This window comes from Tetrao urogallus, assembly GCF_951394365.1.
Source record: "Tetrao urogallus genome assembly, chromosome: 15".
Lineage (NCBI taxonomy): Eukaryota > Metazoa > Chordata > Aves > Galliformes > Phasianidae > Tetrao > Tetrao urogallus.
The window spans coordinates 11,748,537-11,767,059 of NC_136828.1; the positions used below are offsets into that span (position 1 = coordinate 11,748,537).

The window sequence follows — 18,523 nt, forward strand, 5'->3', positions numbered from 1 at the left end:
TTGTTTTGAGCGTTCGTGCTGTTGAGTCTCCCGTTTGGTCTCAGATGGAGCTGACTGCATTTATCACACCCACAGAGCGACCGCCTCCACTCAGCGGTGCGTGGGGGGAGAGCTGTCACCTTCTGGTGCTTCGTGACCGTGTCAGGTGGGCTAGGTCACGCAGCTGGAGGCAAACAAGCTGAAAATAGCCCTAAAATGGGGTCATCAGCCATTTTGTGTGCAGATGCTCTCCGCCGGCGAGGCATTCTGTATAACTGCGAGATGATTTCCAGGAGAGGTGCTGACTGAGGAAGCCCACTGTGGTGGCTGGAGATCTTGGGACCTTCCAGCTGGAGAGGAGGTAACGGCACAGGGCTGGATCCATAGCAGCTTTCTCATACTTGAAGGAGAGCTAGGAGAAGACAGGGTCAAACTGTTCTCCAGGGTGCATGGTGAGAAGACGGTGAAGCGTTCAGAGGGTGGTGAGGCACTGGAACAGGTTGCCCAAGGAGGTTGTGCATGCCACATCCCTGGAGGCATTCAAGGCCAGGCTGGATGTGGCTCTGGGCAGCCTGGGCTGCTGGTTGGTGACCCTGCACACGGCAGGGGGTTGAAACTAGATGATCACTGTGGTCCTTTTCAACCCAAGCCATTCTATGATTCGATGATGGGGCAGTGGCCAGGAGTTACATTGGGGGATGGCACCTGGCTGTGGTGGCTTACAGTTTTTCCATGGTTCTGTAGCAGGGCCTGAGGGAAGGGTTGGAAAGCCAAGCCTTCAAGACACTTGAAACTTGCCCACTTGAAACTTGCTCAAGGCTCAGATCAGCTTCATCCATCTATGAAATCAGCCCTACTTTTAGCAGCAGGTTGGACTACAGTGACCTCCAGAGGTCTCTTCCAGCCTATTGTTCTCTGCTGCTTTATGGGACCCATGAAATCGAGGTTTCTCTCTGCAATTCTGTAGCAGTGACGTGTTTGACCTAGTGGAGTGAACACTGTAAAACTGGAGCCTTAAATATGTGCATTTAACATTTATGGGAATTAATCTTTTAGGACTCAGTGGCGCCTGTAGTTAAGTTACAGGGAAAGCAGACCAGACAGCTCTGAATGCTGCTTTCCCCTTTTCCCTGGAGTGCCAAGTTAAGGTTGAATGGTGCTTCATCTCCCAGTTCTCCCCCATTCCCCATTAGTGTGATCTCTGTTTATAAGGTATACCTTCCATTCAGGTACTCTCCATATAACTCTTTCAAAAAAGTATTGACTCGTGTCAAGAGCAGCATATAAAGTCATTTTTATTTTCACTAATAAAGTCCAGTGGTATGTGAGTGGAATCCAAACTGTAATGAGAAGCTAACCAGCAGCTTCCTCCACCCTCTGGGATCCCAGGAGGTTACTGGAGCAGCGCACTGCCCCAATTTCTAGTTTGTGTGGTGTCTGGATTTGCTTCTTTGGTTTGGTGTTTTCAGCGTGGCTCTTGGTAAGCTGGTCTGAGGCTGGTAGGTTGCTGTGTGCAGGGCCAGCATCTGACAAATGACTTTAGGAGGGGAAAGCAACCTAAGTAGCTTAATAGGATTTAGTTCTGTCTACACTGTCCTGCCAGAGCATGTTATAAACCACTTTAGTGGGATTCCTTCTTTAAATATAACCATGACATCAGCGTGGGCAGAACCTCCATAAGAGCTCTGGGAACTCTCCTGTAAAATCAATCTCAAAATGCAGTTGAGAAGAATGAATGAATGAATGCCTCTGCTGCAGGACCTGAGGTCTGGGAGCAATGCTATCTGGTGAGCAGGATGGGAGGATCTCTGAAGGAGAGTGTACTAGCTTACCTTCAAAGCACTTTGATTTCTAGTGTCAATGATGCATCTGTTGGGGAAAGCAGCTAACAAGAAATCCTGTAGGACAAAGTGGTGCAAATACTTCTACTAACTGCTGGAACTACTGGTGCAGCAACTTATTTGACCATCCTTACATTTTCCCAGGACTTGGTGGTGAAGGAAAGAAGTTAAGTGAGGCACGCTGGTCCCTAAGTATGTGATAGAAGCTTGGCTTTGCTGAGTTGAGAGGGAACCATTTCCCCTCTCCTCCCCGATACCACTGGAAAATGGAGAAACAGCGAAGAGGTGCTGAGATCTGAAGCTGCCAAGTGAGATGCCCTCTGTAATTCATTCGGTGGCACCAGATTTCACTTGTAACTGCACGGCTTCTCAATCTGTATGCACGCTTACTCTTGCCCTGTTCTCAGGAGTGGTGTTTGGGATATGAATTGAAGAAGGACTGGCCCACTGTTCGTGGCCCACTGTTCGTAGCACAGCAGTGTATTAGTATTAAGGGGGGAGGTTGGTGGCCCTGCCTGTGGCAGGGGGTTGGAGATTCATGATCCTTGAGGTCCCTTCCAACCCGGGCCATTCTGTGAGCAGTGCTGGGGCAGTGGTGTGGCAGAGCTGGACGTGCAAACCACTTGCCAGAATACTGCTCTCAAGGCAGCAGCATCGTTCTGCACCCAGTTGCTGAGTGCACCATCTGCAGCTCCACGCTGCTTCACAGCACAAAGCCGTGAAGGAAGCATCACTGCTCAAATAGCCTTTCTCTTCAGCACAGCTACCAGAGGCCCTCATCCCTTCTCAGTGCTGGCGAGGAGCCTGCATGAGGCCTTTCTTTGCACTGTGCTTCCCCTGCATGGGCTGCAGAGAAGTGGTTAATGGGGCGGCTGGCCGTGTCAGTGGTGCAGGAGCAAAGGCTCCAGCTGTGACTGCGGTGGGTCTTGGCTGGCGTGGAGGTTTTTTTGATCTGCTTCCTCTCTTAGTCTCTCTGTGGTATTTTTTGTTCCTGGGTTTGAAGGTTCCCAATAGTGAATATTGGTTGTCTTTGTCCTGGAGGGGTTTTTTGAGAGTTTTTTTTTTTTCCTCCTTTAATAAAAGGGGGAAAACAACAACAACAACAAAAAAAAAACAACCCACAAACAAAACCAAGGAAGGCACAGTGTGTAAATGCTTCCTGGACATGAACTGAATTTCTCTTGGGGGAGTAAAATGCACTGCTTATGCCGAGGGAAGAGATTTCCTCTTAATTTTTTTCCTTTTAACCCCAGTGCTGTAGTCTTTTGAAGAGAAAGTTTTGGAGTGAATTTAGGGTGAGAAGTGCAGCCATTATCACTGCCAGTCTGCATGTTGGTGTTGTTTGTTCAGTGATGTCAGCTCAGGTCTGCATCCCTCCCAGCTCATAGAAGAAATCTCCAGCCCCATGGGAGACTGCCATGTCCAATCCTTCATGGCTCCTCTTCGTGGCCAGTGTGCTGCCTTAAAGCTGGCTTCATGTAGGAATTATGTCATAAGGACAGCTAGCAAGAGCACAATGGTTTGGGACTTTATTGAAAGGTTTAAGACGGTGGAAATGTTGATATGGTTGAGTTTACTGTGTGCAGCAGTGAATGTATGGGGGAAAAAAAAAAACAGCACTAAAATATAAATGGGATTAAAATGGTGCCTGCAGGGGTGCTGCCATGCACAGTTTTCTGGGCAAGATATCATTCTGTAAATGATTGAGGAGCACTACCCTACTGGCACAGCAGTGATCACGTTATCTATGTTTGTCTTCAATATTTTCGTCTCTCTTGGGTTCCTACATAGTTCTTGCGTTCCTGCGGTACGGTTGGAACGCTTCTACAATCCCTCTGATTGCAAGGAGTACAAATTCATTGCTTCCAATTAAAAAGTGCTCGGTGTTCTTTGCAGATCAGTTCTGAGCCTTGCCACAAAACCACTGCTCTACCCTGGGCAGTCTCCTTAAAAATGAGCTCATCTGGTTAGATGCTGGAATATGCTATTTGCACACATTACTTGAGAACAAAGGTAGTGCAGCTGCTTTATTTTTTTTTTTTGCCCCTACGGCATCACTTCTCCCCACAGTGAGTGAGCTGCTTTACCTGTTTGTGTCCCATTAGTGGGCTTTAAGAAATCCTGGTTCCATCCCCACTGAAATGATTTGGAGGTGGAGGACTGCAAGTGATGTCCCTGAGAGGATGGGATGCCCTGCAGGGTCCAACAGTGGAAAAGTATGGAAGGAAACCTGACTGACTTTCTATAACTGCTTCAGTCCAAGAGCAGCTGTTTTTAAATAATAATAATAATAAAAAAAAATCTATTAAAATGAACTTCCTTCACATGGAAACTTTGGAGGGAAATTTGGAAAGTCAGTGCTTTTATTTTAACTCTTGGGGTAGTTAGGAAGTGGCCACACTTGATCTGTTTTTCCCTGCTTGAATATGTTTGCAAATCATGAGATTCATGGAGAGGATGCCAGCACTGTATGAAAGGAAGAATGCTTGTGCTGTATGTCTGTGCATGCTCTGTGTGCAGCTGGATGTATATGCTATTTGTTCAAGTTTTTCCAAAAACTTTGTAACTAGTGTGTATGATGTGATGTCAAACCACTGAAGGCAACAACCCGGCAAATGAAAAGTGATGTGGAATCATGATGAAGCAACCGTGTTATCTACAGCTGTCACACCTTTGGAAACTGCTGTCCGTGATGGTGGGATGAACTTATCCCACTGATGGGTTGGTGTTCTGTTGGGTGAAGTTTCCACAGCTGAGATAAGTTTTTTTTATTTTCTGTTCTGCTTAGGGGTGGTTCTCATTTCCACTGTCCTTCCCCAGTGCTTTGCATTTCCACTTCCAAACAGAAAAAGTGTGTGTAAGCCTTTATCAGAGCTGGTTGCTGTCTGACTGCTGTGTGGTAGTTGCTGGGCTGCTCCTGCTTGGGAAATCCTAGCTGAGGGCTGGGTGTTTGAGCTCTGGTGGCTGATGCTCTCTGATTTGCTTAGCTGTTTTAAGAGAGAAGTAAGCAGGCCAAATAGTACTGTGCTGTGATCCTAAATATGGCTTTTAATTTAAACCAGCCGCTATGTCATTCCCAATTCAATCCTGGAAAGAACAGGCTTTGAGTCCTGGAGAGGAAAAGGGTAGCAAAAAGGGGGTGCATGCAACTGTCTTTACCAAAATGTAGGCAGAGCTCTTGCAATTCACAGGAGCTGTATGAATACTTGAGTTTCAAACTGTATCTCGTAAGAAACAGCAGCAGTTAAAGAGAGCTGGTAACCTGCAATAGAATACAAATGCCTTACAGATGGGGGGGTATGAAAGGAAATCCTTGAGACTGGTGTTGCCTATGTATGGTCAGCATAGACAGGTAGCAAACGTGGTGTCCAAACACTGTGCTTGATAGTGAGAAAGGGTAGGCACGTATGAGATTTTTTCCCCTCTAAATGAAATGCATTGTCTGAGAGCCCACGTTGTAGAAGGGGGAAGGGAAAAAGGGAGGAAATTGGATTAAGTCACTGGGCTTCAGGCCTAAGCATTTCCTGCCTTTTTTAAAATATACCAGTGCTGCTAAGGTCATGTGCTGAGCTGTGCAAGCAAACTTCAGCCCGTGGCTGCGTGCAACAGGCAGCTTGGCAGTGCTGCATCTCGCCTTCGGGGAGTTCCAAGCAAGAGAGAGTGGAGCCCAGCTCCCGCAGCAGGGCTGGGGATGGGGAATTGTCTTGGCATGGGAATTTATACAGCACTTGGGCTTGAGCCAGGTAATGCAGGCAGTACTTGCTTATCCCTGAGTTTGAGAAGCATTAAATTCATACCGCCTTTATAGCACAGGGTTTCTTTCCATTATCCACTTTACTGGAAAATTACCTTGTGAGGAGATTGGATTTTAAGACTTTAATGGATGATACAGCTTTCTAAGCAAGGAAATGAAGTTGCTTTTGAAAGACTGAGTATGGGGACCACTGTTGGGCAGGATGATGTGAGCTCATCCCATGTGGGAAAGGAGCAGTGGTGGAATTGTGCAGGTTTGGCATGGGTGAGCTGGACAAGTGTGTGCATCAGCTGTGCAGGAGAGACCCTTTGAACTCTTCCAGTGCTCCCTTTGGAGCCCTTCACCTTCCCAATATTTATTTGATCTTTGTCTTTAAACAAAGCTAATAGGCTTAACTTCATCCAGCTGGGAATGATAGGAAAAAATAAACTTCTAAAGCTGAAGTTCCCAAAGGGGTTCCTTACGCATTTTGCTGGTCTGGGATTTGGGGCAAAGACTTGCATTGAACACCAATGCATCTATGCCTTTTTTTTTTTTTTTTTTTTTTTTTTTTTTTTGAGCCCTGCAAGGGAATCTGCAGAATCCCCAGGAAGGAAATCCGCCTTTTCAGCGAGAATGCTCATTTGACAAGCTGCCAGTTCTGAGCTAAGCCTCATTTAATAAAGATTTAGTCTGTGGGGACCTGTCAGTGGAAACTGAATTTGGTGAGAGTGTCTCATTCTTTTCATCACTGTAGTGCAGAGAGGCTTTCAGCCAGCATTATGAAGAAACTAAGGATAAGAACATCCAGTTTGGAGGACCCCCTTACCTCTGGGAATGGTTCCTTGCTGTTGTGTAAGATGGAGATTGCTGAGTTGGTAACAGCTAAGGGAATAAAAGGATTGTTATTTGACTTCAACCGACTAGAATGCCAGCGTTCACTGCTGATTAGCATGGATTAGATCTGCATTCGTGGGCAGGAAAAAAATCCAACGCTATTGTTAGGCAAATCTTTTCTACTTATTGCTCTCCATCTCTCTTTGGTTTGTGAGGGGAGATGCTGTGTTGAATTCTAGCACCTGCCACCATGTAACCCATGGGAGCTGAGGTGTCTGTATGTACCTGCACTATAAACTGTTAAACCACAGCTCTCAACCAAGCTCTGGTGCAGACTGCAGTGCGTGCTGGTTATTGCAACAAACAGTGTATCTGAAGGGCCTTTTTGGCTTCGGCGTTGCTGGCTTCTGTGAGTTGGACCAAATATAAAGGCAACATGGAAAGTCTTTAATTATGAAGTAAGAGGTCAGAATGTTAGTATGGAGGAAATGGTGATAAATTTTTAATCAACCTAGCCTTGTTCTCAGTCGTTGCCTGTACAAGAGCACTTGAGAATTTAATCTGAATTAACTCGAGGAATAAATTCAAAGCAGATTAGTTAAACCACTTTAAATGCACTAAAGTGAATTAAACTGCATTGAATTAAGGCCATTCTAGTTAAACTACAGTAAATCCCTGTGTGAACGCTCATTTGTAATTAACGTGGCTTTAGTTCACAGCTCTAATTCCAATTAACTCCAGAATGCCCTTACCTGTGCAGGTTGTTTCTCAGGACAGAGGAAAACAGCCCGTGTTTGAATAGATTTGAGCTATCTAGTCATGCTAGGTGTTTCAACTGCGGATCTGTTTTAGCCTGGTGTATTGTCCTCAGGTGATTTAAAAATAAAAATAAAGAAGCATGACATAATCCTTGGCATTTTTCCTTTTTTTTCCCAGAAAGGAAAGCCAGTAGCCGAAAAAGCCAAAGGCGAAGTGTTGGCCTATATTGCTACTCCAGTGTGGACTTGCTGTTAATATATCTATCCGTAATGTTCTGCGCTTCTGTACAGCGTGCTTTCCCTGGGAGATGTCTGTGTAAGGAGATAAGACAGCAGAACCTGTCCTCTGTTTCCATGGTGCTCTTCTTCTCTGCCAAGGGATCCCTAATGAAGGAGAATACATCCCAGTACCGTGGGAAAAGGCTCTTCCACAGCACGTTTCCTGCCCAGCCTGGCTCTCCACTGTGTTGAATGCAGTAATTGGCCTGGGAAGGCCTGTTCCCCAGGCGGAGGAGATAGGGATGATTTAGTACTGAGATCAGTAGTGGCTTCCATGTCCATCACTCCCCCCTCCCCCTCCTAATTAGATTCACTGATACATGGTTGGCTGTGTTTCCCCTTCTCTAGAGGCCGTGGGATGAACCTCGGTGGACGCCACATACAACGCTTTCCATCAGAAGGGGCACGGAATGAAAGTCAAGTCTCTGGACTCACAGCAGCACATCCAGAACAAGCTGATGAGGGTTCAAAATGTGTTGCTCCTGTTGCCAGCATTACACGGAGTTTGGTTGAGTAGGACGTAATTATCTATGAGCACATAAGCTCTTCAGGTGCCCTAAGGTCTGCAAAAAAGGAGTAGGAAGGAGAGTGGGCATGATGCTATCCAGCAGAAGTTTCTTTTCTTGCTTAAGAAGACTTCCGTCCTTCATGGAATAAATAGAGATGAGTGCTGCTTTGGCAGCAGCCCAGTTTGCTTCATTTGTTCTTCTGGGTGAACGTTTTTCTCTTCCCACACTCCTTTAACCTCTTCTGTCTGTTTTATTATCACAATCTTAAGTCACTGCATGGAAATCCAGAAGGAACGTTAGTTACAGATTGAGTGGAAAGCTTTCTTTTGGCAAATGCTAGCTTTAAGGTAGAACTATTAAAGGGTTTTCAATCTGGCAATGATTAATACAGCCCTGTTGTTGAGATGCTCAAAAGCTGTAGCTGTTGGATTTCCTATTTTTTCCTGTGGGTTGGAATTGCAAACTTTAAGAGGAAATAATTTTTAAAGTATTGATGCAAGATTAAAAGGAAAATGGCATGATTTTTGGGAACCACCTGAGGGCTTTCAGCTTTGGTCTCAAGTTTCTTCTTGAGGTTTGAGTGGACTTTATGACTAGCAATAAAACAGCAATGCTATCCAGAAATAACTATCGCCTCTTCCATGTGAATAGTTGTTCACTATGCCACACTGCTGCTAATATAGTTCAGGTCAAGAACATGAGGTAATTGGAAGCTGGATAGGTTGAAATGAGTAAAAACTTCGGTTAATACACACTGATTCGAAATAATCCATGTGCTTATTCAGGATTAACTTTCTAACCCTGTGGTGGTGCCAGGATTTATTGTGCCAAGTAACCTTTGTGGCAGGACTCCCTCAGCCATCACTCCTCTGTAGTCAGGTGATGAACCAGCAGCTCTTCTGGCAATGTTAGATCTTGACACTCCTGTGAGTGCGGTCCAACGCTCACCTCCTGTTTTGTAGCGCTTTATCTTTATTTTGAGCTTCCCTCTATTAGGAAATGTACTCAGATGTGCCTTGTATAGCCCATTTCTGTTGTGCAGATTGATATTCCCTTTCTTGACTGCATTTGTGATGGCAATTTCTTATGTGAGGACACTTCCTGCTGGGGAGGATGTAATGGAGTATCCGTCCCTGAAGTGCAATTTCAGGAGCAGAAATTAGCCTACCAGGACCAGGGAGATGAGAGAGACATTCATGTATGTAATGATGTAGATCACAGTTGGGAACTTGTGGTTGGAGAGAGCTGCAAACAGCTGTTTTGTGTGGACATTTATCATCCAATAGACAGGGCTGCATGTTGGTTGAATCTGTCTGCAGGAACAGAAGCTGTGGTCCTGGAGGCTGTGAATTGTGCTGCACTTAAGGCCAATCAGCATGTATGTCCTCGGGGTGCAGTATCAGCACCTGAAGGTACCCTAGTGCAGTGTGCTAGCTCCTAGCTCAATGGAGCTAATCAGTACAGGGGTGTTTTTGTGGGGGGAGCTTCTCACCGTGCCTTGTATTTCCTACTGTGATGGTGCCTCTCTCTGCAAGGGAGCCTAGATGTTTTCTGCCCCTTTTGGCTTCTTGTTCATATTGAGAGGGTGAATGCCATGAACCCTGGCAGCCAGTCAGAGCTGAGGAAGGCTGTTAACACTGCAGGAGGCTGCTGAGCACGTTCCTGCACGAGACCAAGAGCGTTCAGGTTTCACAGCGCCTTTCCAACCTAACAGTGCTGCTCTTGGTTACTTCCCCATGTACTTTTATTTTGAAGGAGCTTCCGAACACTTTGTCTCCTGCCATCCTGGCTGATACCACTTAGATTTACACTCATTTTCAGGGACTGCTCTGTCTCCACTTCTGCCATTAGTGTCAGCACAGTGGTAAAATGTTGCTCCTCCAAGTTGTCTTCGTTTTCCTGTAAGGGCAGTTCATGCATCATTTGCGATAAAGGTTCTGATAGTTCAGCAAATGTTCAAAGATAAATTGATGCTCTTTTGTGGCAAAAGGCCCAGTGCATAACTTTACATTTACTTGGGATGATGTGGCCTTGGATAACCGAGTCCCAGATTTAGTGTTGCAGGATAAAATGTCTGAGGGCTTATCCAACCTCAACCTCCCTTTTTAAATACTGTTATTTAATCCTGAGAAGCAGGCACAGGCATATCTGTGGTTGCAACCAGGCTTTCACTGCCAGCCAGTCTCTGGGTCCTAAACTGACTCATCAGTCAGAAAGATTAATAACTGCTCTGCTGGATGATTTCACTTGTTGTCATGGCACATATCCATTAATGGAAAACAAATATTCTCTGGAAAATGAAATGCAGATCTTAGTGCACTGGCCAGCCAAGTCCTTTTGGCTAAATGCTTACATTCAGCACACGTTAAAGCGTCCCTTCAAAGTGAGGACTTCAGGTTGCTTGGTGCACAGCAGTCTTTTTAGGTGTTTGGTTTTCTCTTTTTTTCCCCCATTTGAAGGGATCTGTTCCTCCACATCTGGAGCTGCAGTGATTTTTTTTTTTTTTTTTTTTTTTTTTTTTTTTTTTTTTTTTGCTGATAAAGAGTCTGTGGGAGAAGCTTTTTGGTGAGCTCTGCTTTCCAGCAGCAGTGCCTGCTGGTGCGTGCGGGAGGGCTGAGGGTGTGAGCGAAGAAGTGCAGGCATGCAGTGCAGGAAAGCTTGGCGTTATAGCAGCCTGAAGTGTTTAAAAAAACAACCAACGTCCCCAAGGAGCTTTGGTACGCCGAATGTGTTGGTTAATTTAGTATTGAGTGCTTGTGCATGGCAGGCCTTCAGAAGTGGGAGAACTTTGGGTCTCTGAAGGCAGCTTCCCTCTCGAAGGCCTCTCTCTGCTCAGGAACTCGAACAGCGCGCACCATCTGGCGTAATCATGGGAAAGGGGGATTGTGCTTTTTCCCTTCCACCCCCACTTCTTTCTCTCTCTTTCTCAAAAAAAAAACACCCAGGGTCAGTTCCTATAGGAGGACGGAGTTTCAGCTGTTTAGTTTGGGAAAGCTGCACCTGTAGGTGCTCTGCATCCCTGGCACAGCTGCTGAGCTTTGGGTTGGTTCCTTTGGGCTGCAAAGGCGAGCAGCGCGGTACAACATGGAATATCTGTGATGCAGCAGACAGCCCTAATGAGTGTGAATCTCATTATGAATGGTTGATGGGCACTACAGCTGTAAACACTGATGTTGGCTTGGCTGGGAAGTATGTTCCAGTGTTGTGTGGCTCATGTAGCTTGCCAAGATAATAACTCAGCTGGGAGTACCTACAGAGCGAGCTGGGGGGGAAGGAAGGGAAAGAACTTTTTGAAGAGGAACTTGTTACCAGTCTGGTTTAGAAGTACTCATAAACATTGTTGAGAATCTTACTGCAAGTGTGGCATTCCTAAGGAGGAAAAGAGATGCTAATTAAAAATGCCTAAACTTTTGTGTTACATTTGCTGATGCAGATCTGTGCCTGCCTTTCTCATGTTAGGGCAGTGATGAAACTTGGGGCCTTTAACTATACAGTTTGTTGGTGTTTGTCACCGCTATGCAAGGTTTGCCCTCAAACTCTTCTGCATGAAATAACATCCTTAATTTCATTCATTCATTCATTCATATGAGACAGGGTGACTGGATTTGGTGTTAGAACTGATTTCGCTTTTTTTATTCAACGAAGCAGTTTTGCATTTTGGCATTTGGGCCAGGATTTTCTGAATACAAAACAATTGGAATGGAGTTAACCACTTAAGGCTTTCCTTTCCTCCCAGGGAACATCTGAATAGAAATAGGTGTGACAATACCTCAGCTTGTGACTACTTTGAGCTGCTGTGTCTGTAGCACCGGCATTAGTTTTACTGTATATTTGTAAGTGGATGGGTGGTAGATGGAGGGTTTAGCATTTATTCTAGGCCTATCTAGAATAGAAGAGTTGCATGGGCATTCTTTTTTTCTTTTTAATTCAATCTCATGTATAATAAATTCCACCCCCTTTCAGACCTACTCATGCACTTGGATTTCTAATGAAGAGCCCTGCATATTTATTCATGAGGATTAAAGGACTGTACAGATAGAGGCAGCTGGCTGAACTGTTTATTTATTTTTTTTCCTCTCTCTAAATCTGCTGACCTCTGATCTGGAGCAAAGAGGAAACCATCCCTGATTGACTTTGACTGTTTGCAGACCGGGTTGGACAAAATGGCTCAGCTCCTTGTGGTTCAAAGGCAGGATGTGGTGTCACTGAGTAGAGGCAGGAGGAGGAAGTGAGGCTGCATGTCTCCTGTTTATGGCTTCTGAAAACAAAGCAGAAAACCCTACCCAACAACTGGTTTCCAGAGTTGGCCTTTAGCACTGCATCTCTGCTGAGGCCTCTGGGCTCTGCTTGCAGCCTGCACTGTGGGCAGTGATGGTGGCTGTGGGTAATGATGGGTTTTGTTTCCCGCAGGCTCTGCTGCTGCTGGGTGGCATCGCGCTCTCCTGCCTGGCTCTGGACCTGCTCTTCCTCTTGTTCTACTCATTCTGGCTCTGCTGCCGCCACCGAAAGAGCGAAGAACACTTGAATGCCGACTGCTGCTGTACAGCATGGTGCGTCATCATCGCGACCCTGGTGTGCAGGTAAGGCTGGGAGGGATGCTTCTCTTCCATGGTGCAGGACATCCTGCATGCTGTTTTCATGTGGTGTGCTTGCCTGTAGTTAGTAATTGTTGGTCATTTCTTTTTCCCCTCTGTATTTGTGTGTTTTAAAGTATTTTCTTCCACTATACCACTTGCTGAAGTGCCCAATGATTTCAGCAGCGTGAAAAGGAATAGCTAATGTCCTGTTCTTTGATTCTGTGCAAGTGGTAAATCAGAGGCACTATCTCCTTGGGGGCTTAACGCTTAAGTTGAATGGGTCCAAAGTTCAAGGAACTGTCAGGTCTAGGTGGGGTGTCCACAAAGAACGACTACGGGGAAAGTGGATTGTGAAGAAAGAGGCACAGATAGTTCTTTTGGGTCTGGGGGTGTTAGTTTTTGACTGGACGAGGACATGCAGGTGGAATCTGTGTAAGGCATTGCTGCATTTCATCTACAGCAACGTGCAGTGGTTGTTGGTGATGCTGCCAGTGTCAGCAGTGCTTCATGTTGTGACTGAACAACGGAAACTTTTGGAAGTGAGGTGAAAAGAAAGGTTGCTGAAAACAGGAGAGTTAAGGAGCTAGTGGAGAGCACACACAGAAGACGTTAGAAGAGAGTTTGTTTGACACTCTGGTTTTTGGTCAACAAAGATATGGTTCCCATTTCCCAGAAAGACAATGATGACAATGACAAAGACATCTGAAAGCAGGAACATGCATGCAAATGTCAAGAACTTTGGATTTAATTTGTTTGGACTTGAGTAGGGTGAGTTCTCTGGGATCCATGGACATTTGCACTGAGTGCTGAGGTTTGGAGTGGTTTTTATTTTTGTTCTTGTTTTTTTGCTGATTCCAAGCATCAGCTGCTCTTACCCAAGGTTTCAGGTGGTCTGATTTTCTCCTTTGCAGGTTTGAGAGCTGTCCCCTATTCATAAAGGAGATAACAATGACAAGCTTGCTTTTTTGTCATCTCATGGCTCACTATAATTGCTAATAGATCACGTTCTAGACCCACCTTTATGGAAGCAAGCATGTTCCTTGAAGGCCATGCTCAGCTTTTTGAGGGCTACTAATGGACTTCTCTATTTACTCTTTCAAGGTATATTTGAGAGACTAGAAAACCCCTGTCGTACTGGAACAGAGCATAGATATCACTGTGTTGTGAGTTTAGCAAGCTGTGGATGGATTTGCCTATAAAGTCCAGGGCTCAGTGATTTGGAGACCTCATGCATTAACAAATAATGCTGCCTTTGCACGGAGCTCTTTCTCCTGTGCTCTGCTGACTGCAAGAAAGTGCCTGGAATAGAAAGACAAACTAGAGAACAAGTCGTAAAGAAGAAATCTCAACTTCAGTCACCTTTATTTTTAGTGATCTCAAGAGCTTCAACTGCATCCATTCCAATCCACTGAAAGCTCTGTGGTTCTAACCCTTTCTTACAGAAGCTCTAACTGATGCTATTTATAGTGGTGTTGCTGTTACAGACACTTGTTAGCTATTGTTATGCAGCATTTGTGTCCAAGACAGCTGCTGCAGTCTGGTAGTTCTGTTTGTTTTTCATTGTAGGCAAGGTTGAAAAGGAGGAATTCTGCATATCTCCCAAATTTGTGCGTGGGACAATTTAAAGTTGGAAGGTCGGCATTTAAATTCTGGTGAGACTGATGCAATTCCCAGTCATGGCCGCAAGCTGGGAAGCATTTTAGGCTCGCTCTAAATCTAACCAATTGGTTTACATCCTTGGTGTACCGTTTGTTTTAGCAAGTATTAAATCCAGGAGTATCCTAAAAATTAAGATTCTACTGGAATGTGTGGTGATATTGCATGAATACTCTTTAGTCCATTTTGTTTTATAAAAGTTCCTCGCTGACGTTGGTTTGTTTTGTGATAGCAGGGTGATGCCACCTGTGGGAGCTGAAAGTGCTGCTTGAGTGCTGCTGCTCTCCTGTGGGACTGAGCTCTGTGTTCTGTCCCTCGCCCAGCAGCTGGACATGACAGTGCTCTTGAACTGATGACTTTGGGCTGTCTGCACTCAGTGTCTGTCTGGGGTGCAAAAACAGCTCCTAGCAAGCATGGAATCTATTCTGTGCTAGTGGGAAGTCCCAGTTAAATACCAAGAGTCAAAGATCAGCCAACTGGATATATTCTGTCCTGGCTGTGCATGACACACAGCAGAACTGCCTAACCAGCAGATGCTGTGACGTTCCAGTGAGTGGGAATAAGGCTCTCCTGAACACCTGTCTGTGGCAGCAGGCTGACCTGGGAGACAGCTTGTATGGCTGTTTGCAAGTGAACAAAGGTAGCTTGGATACTCAAGCAGCCAGACGATCCAGGCAGGCTGGGCTGGTCTGTTCAAGTTCCATGAAGTGGATTGTTGGCTTCCTAGCTGAAAACTAGTTAACTCTGTTTGAACCCAGCCATGCCTAATACATGCTTATCTAAGTTGTGGGTGATCCCTGAGGGCTGTTTGTGAATCTTTCTGAGTACTGCATCACTGTGCATCACCGTTTTCTAATGACTCTGTATTTCCTGCTGAGCAAAGGGGGGAATGCTGAGCCAGCAGGAAGGCAGAACTAGTTAACTGGAGTTCTGCAGCAAACTGTCTCCCTAGTGAGTCTTCCCAATTGCTTGAACCACAAAGCTGCAGGATGGACTTGCCTAGATTATTCCTTGAGAACTGAGTTCATTTCTAGTCCTTAGTAATTTCCATCAGCTTCTGTGTATGGGGAGTTGTCATCTCATATAAATCATCTCATCCTCGAGTACCTGTAGGTCACAGTAATGCTCCCAGAAGGAAGCTCTGCTCTGAAGGCAGGTAGGAAGCTTCCTGGAGAGAATACCTAAAAGAAATGGGTACAAATAGGTGGCGAAATCTTGCTTTCTCAAGTGCCAGTAATAGCACTTTCCCTTGGTGCTAAAGTGCAAGGTGGTAATTAGACAGACAAATTAACATTCCTCCTGAGAACATGAAGTCTAAAAAGGGCTCTCCTTATGAAGTTCCTGTAATTAAAGCTGACTTGGTGTAGTTAGATTATTCATTTCTAAGGATGTGATGTGAATGGCTAGTGCTCATCTTCTCAGACTGGTGATTGAACATCCACAGGGGTTTTCTCTGTGTGCAGCGTGTGTTACGACTGGAAGATCTCTACAGCAGCAGGCACGAATATGTTCTCCCTGTCAGATTAATGCTCTGCTGTTCATATAGACCTTGTGTAATCCATAAAACATTTTTTTTGTGGGTGACATTGCAAAGTAATTTGGAATTGCAGTTGATTTCTTTTTCTTGTCTCTTTATTATGGCATGTCCTAAGCTCACACAACTCTTGCATGCAAATAATAGGAAGGCTGTGTCCTCAGGGAAATTCTGCTGTGAGCTTTTCAGGAAAAGAGAGGGAAATGTGTGTTTTTTTTCTGCAGACTTGAATTTCTTGGGCCTTGCTGTAAAGCAGTACTGAAGTGCTGCAACATGCAGTAATTGAAATCATACTGTTGTCTCTGTATGAATTAAAGTCACAGCCTGCTGCTGTTCTCTCTCATCGTTTAACCCTTTAAAGAACTGTTACAGTACATAGGCAATAGGAATGAGAGTGTTCATCTCAGAAATGCACATTGTTCTCATATTAATGTGTACAGGTTTCTTAAAACTTAGTGAAATGAGCAAGCCAAGCAGCAGGAGCTATTTATTAAATGACCCGAAAAAGCTTGGTGGATGGATTTTCAGATTCTTATTTAAAAGACACTGTTGAGAAGGAAGGCAGAGAGAGGTAGGGGTGGTGGAAGGAGCAGGGGACTGACACAAGTCTGGGAGGAAGAACTGGGGGTGGGATGGTGAAGAATGGGGAGGTGATGTGCGTGTTGGGGAGATGAGTGCAACAGGAACGGCAATAGCAGCAGCAGAAGTGACTTTCTTATGCAAGTGTTGAAAATGTGTTGGAGTCGTATCATCTGGAGGGTGCTAGGGTGGAAAAAAAGCTTTGTCATTCAGGATTGTTGGTCTTGTATCCAGGCTGCATGACAGAAATGCAGGCATTGGGCGATGATTTTGTCATGTGAATGGTATCTGCTATAGCTGAGGCTGCAGAACCTTCCAGGGTTTGTGTATGGAAACACGTGATCTGTCTTGGCCTCAAGGGCTTATGCTGTTGGGTCACAATAAGTAAATCTGTTTTTACTTTAAAAGACTGAGCTCCGATGAAAGAGAGCCCCTGTTTCTTTTAAATCAAATAAAAATATAGTTAAAAACGAGTGCAAATCCTTAAATCTGCTTTAAACAATAGCAGCTTTTACCTGTGTGTGTGTGTGTAGGCAGGGATTTGAAACAACTGTTGGATGTAGGTGAGGCCAAATACTTACAGAAAGCTAAATAGCAGCAGTTCTCCCATTGCCTGGCTTTTCCTAGCACAGTGTGAGGGCAGAGCTGGCTTTTGCTGGGCCGTAATGTGGTAATTAATCTTGCATGTAGACTCTAGTGAACATATCACATGCGTGTCCAGGGGAATTTGTTACTTGAATTAAATGCCTTTTATCCCCAATTCCTGTTGCTGTCTTGCTGCCTTATAGGAGTCATGCCTGTGACTAGCTGGCTGTGGGCAGCTGAAGTTGGTAATGCAGGGCTGGGCAGAAAGCCTGTGAGGATGGCTGCTGGGCAGTGCTGCCTCTGCTTTGGCAGTCTCCAGTCAGTTCCTGTGATGGTAGCACTGCATGCCGAGCACATTTGACCACACTGGCTGAGGTACCTGCCTGTATCGTGGTGTTATGGACAAAATGACTGCAGTGCTGCTTCTGAGCCTCTTCCACCAAACTGTGCTGCTGTGCTGGAATACCAAGAACCGAGCAGCGGGGTTCAGCCTGTGCTGAAAGAATAGCATTCTAGTAACTGGAACAGGATGAATAACATTGCTTACAATTTAAAGGGTCTGAATCTGCATATTCAGTGTCAGGAATGTCCCGAGTTTTGTTTGGTTGTAAAAGCAGCTGCTAAAGTTTTGTGCTGCTCTGGACAGCAGATTTGTCTGAGTTTGTTGGCTCTGATACAAGGCTAGGGAAATTCAAGTTACAAGTTTGTAATTGCAGTGATGAGGTGCTGAGTTGCCTTATCCTAAACATGGACATATTTCAGAATCTACGTTATTTTTCAGCAGTCAGGGAGTGTTGGTTTCTTTTTTTTGTTGTTGTTTTTGTTTTCTTAATCCCCATCACCTGCAATATAAAGCTGCCACCAGGAAGCAAGGCGGAAAACTTTTCTCTTTCATTATTGGCATCATTGGCATTATGAAAATATTTGAGGGAAGGTGTTTGTGAAGAAAGGCTCCATTCTTGTATTAACACCAAATATTAAGGGGGGGGGGGAACAAGGCATGGGCAGGAAAGCTGGGTGCTGTGTTCCTGCAGGAGAGGAGTGACAGCTGAAGCAGGGGTCTGGACTGCAGGCTGTGTGTGCCAGAGCAAAGCTAGGCAAGTGGCTGTCAGCCAGGCAGAGCCCACCCTGGCCTGTGTGGGTGCATTTCCCATCTGGATGGTAGTGGTGCTGGTGACCCTTCCTGTCAAAATAAAGGCACTGTGCTTACCCTGAAAGCTGTTGTTTCACTTGCTTCCTTCCTCTTGTTTATCTCCTTCAAACCAGCCCTGTGAGTGCTGTGCCGTAACACAAACTTATTGTGAAGAAACTGTTTAATCCAGGAAATCTTTAATTTTATACAAAACAACAACAAAAAAAAAACCACAACACAAAACCTGTCCTCCACCCTCCGCACCACCACTGCCTTCCTTTCTTGTAGCCCAATCTTAGTGTCTTGAGAACCATCCCAGAAAAGAATCTGAATATTCTGAAGCCAAATGTGAGATGAGAACAGGAAATTGGTGCCTTTATTGACTTACCCCTGAGTTTAGTTGTATGATCCCTTCACAAGTTCTTTCTTTCTCTGTTATTAAGGGGGAAAAAAAGGGCTTGGGGAATGGTGAGTTCCTGCAGTGATGCCTTAATAAAAAGGTATTGCTGACTTGCCTGGTTGTA

At 45.1% G+C, this 18,523-nt stretch overlaps 1 protein-coding gene across 1 annotated transcript in view; it reads left to right on the forward strand.

Annotated features, from left to right (window-relative positions):
• Positions 1–18,523, forward strand: part of TTYH3 (tweety family member 3) — a gene marked incomplete at both ends in the record, with an annotated part of 59,952 nt that overhangs the window by 21,524 nt on the left and 19,905 nt on the right. The window contains one exon of the mRNA XM_079543004.1: positions 12,347–12,516. Coding sequence (XP_079399130.1) covers positions 12,347–12,516 — 170 coding nt within the window. The remainder of the gene's footprint in view (positions 1–12,346; positions 12,517–18,523) is intronic.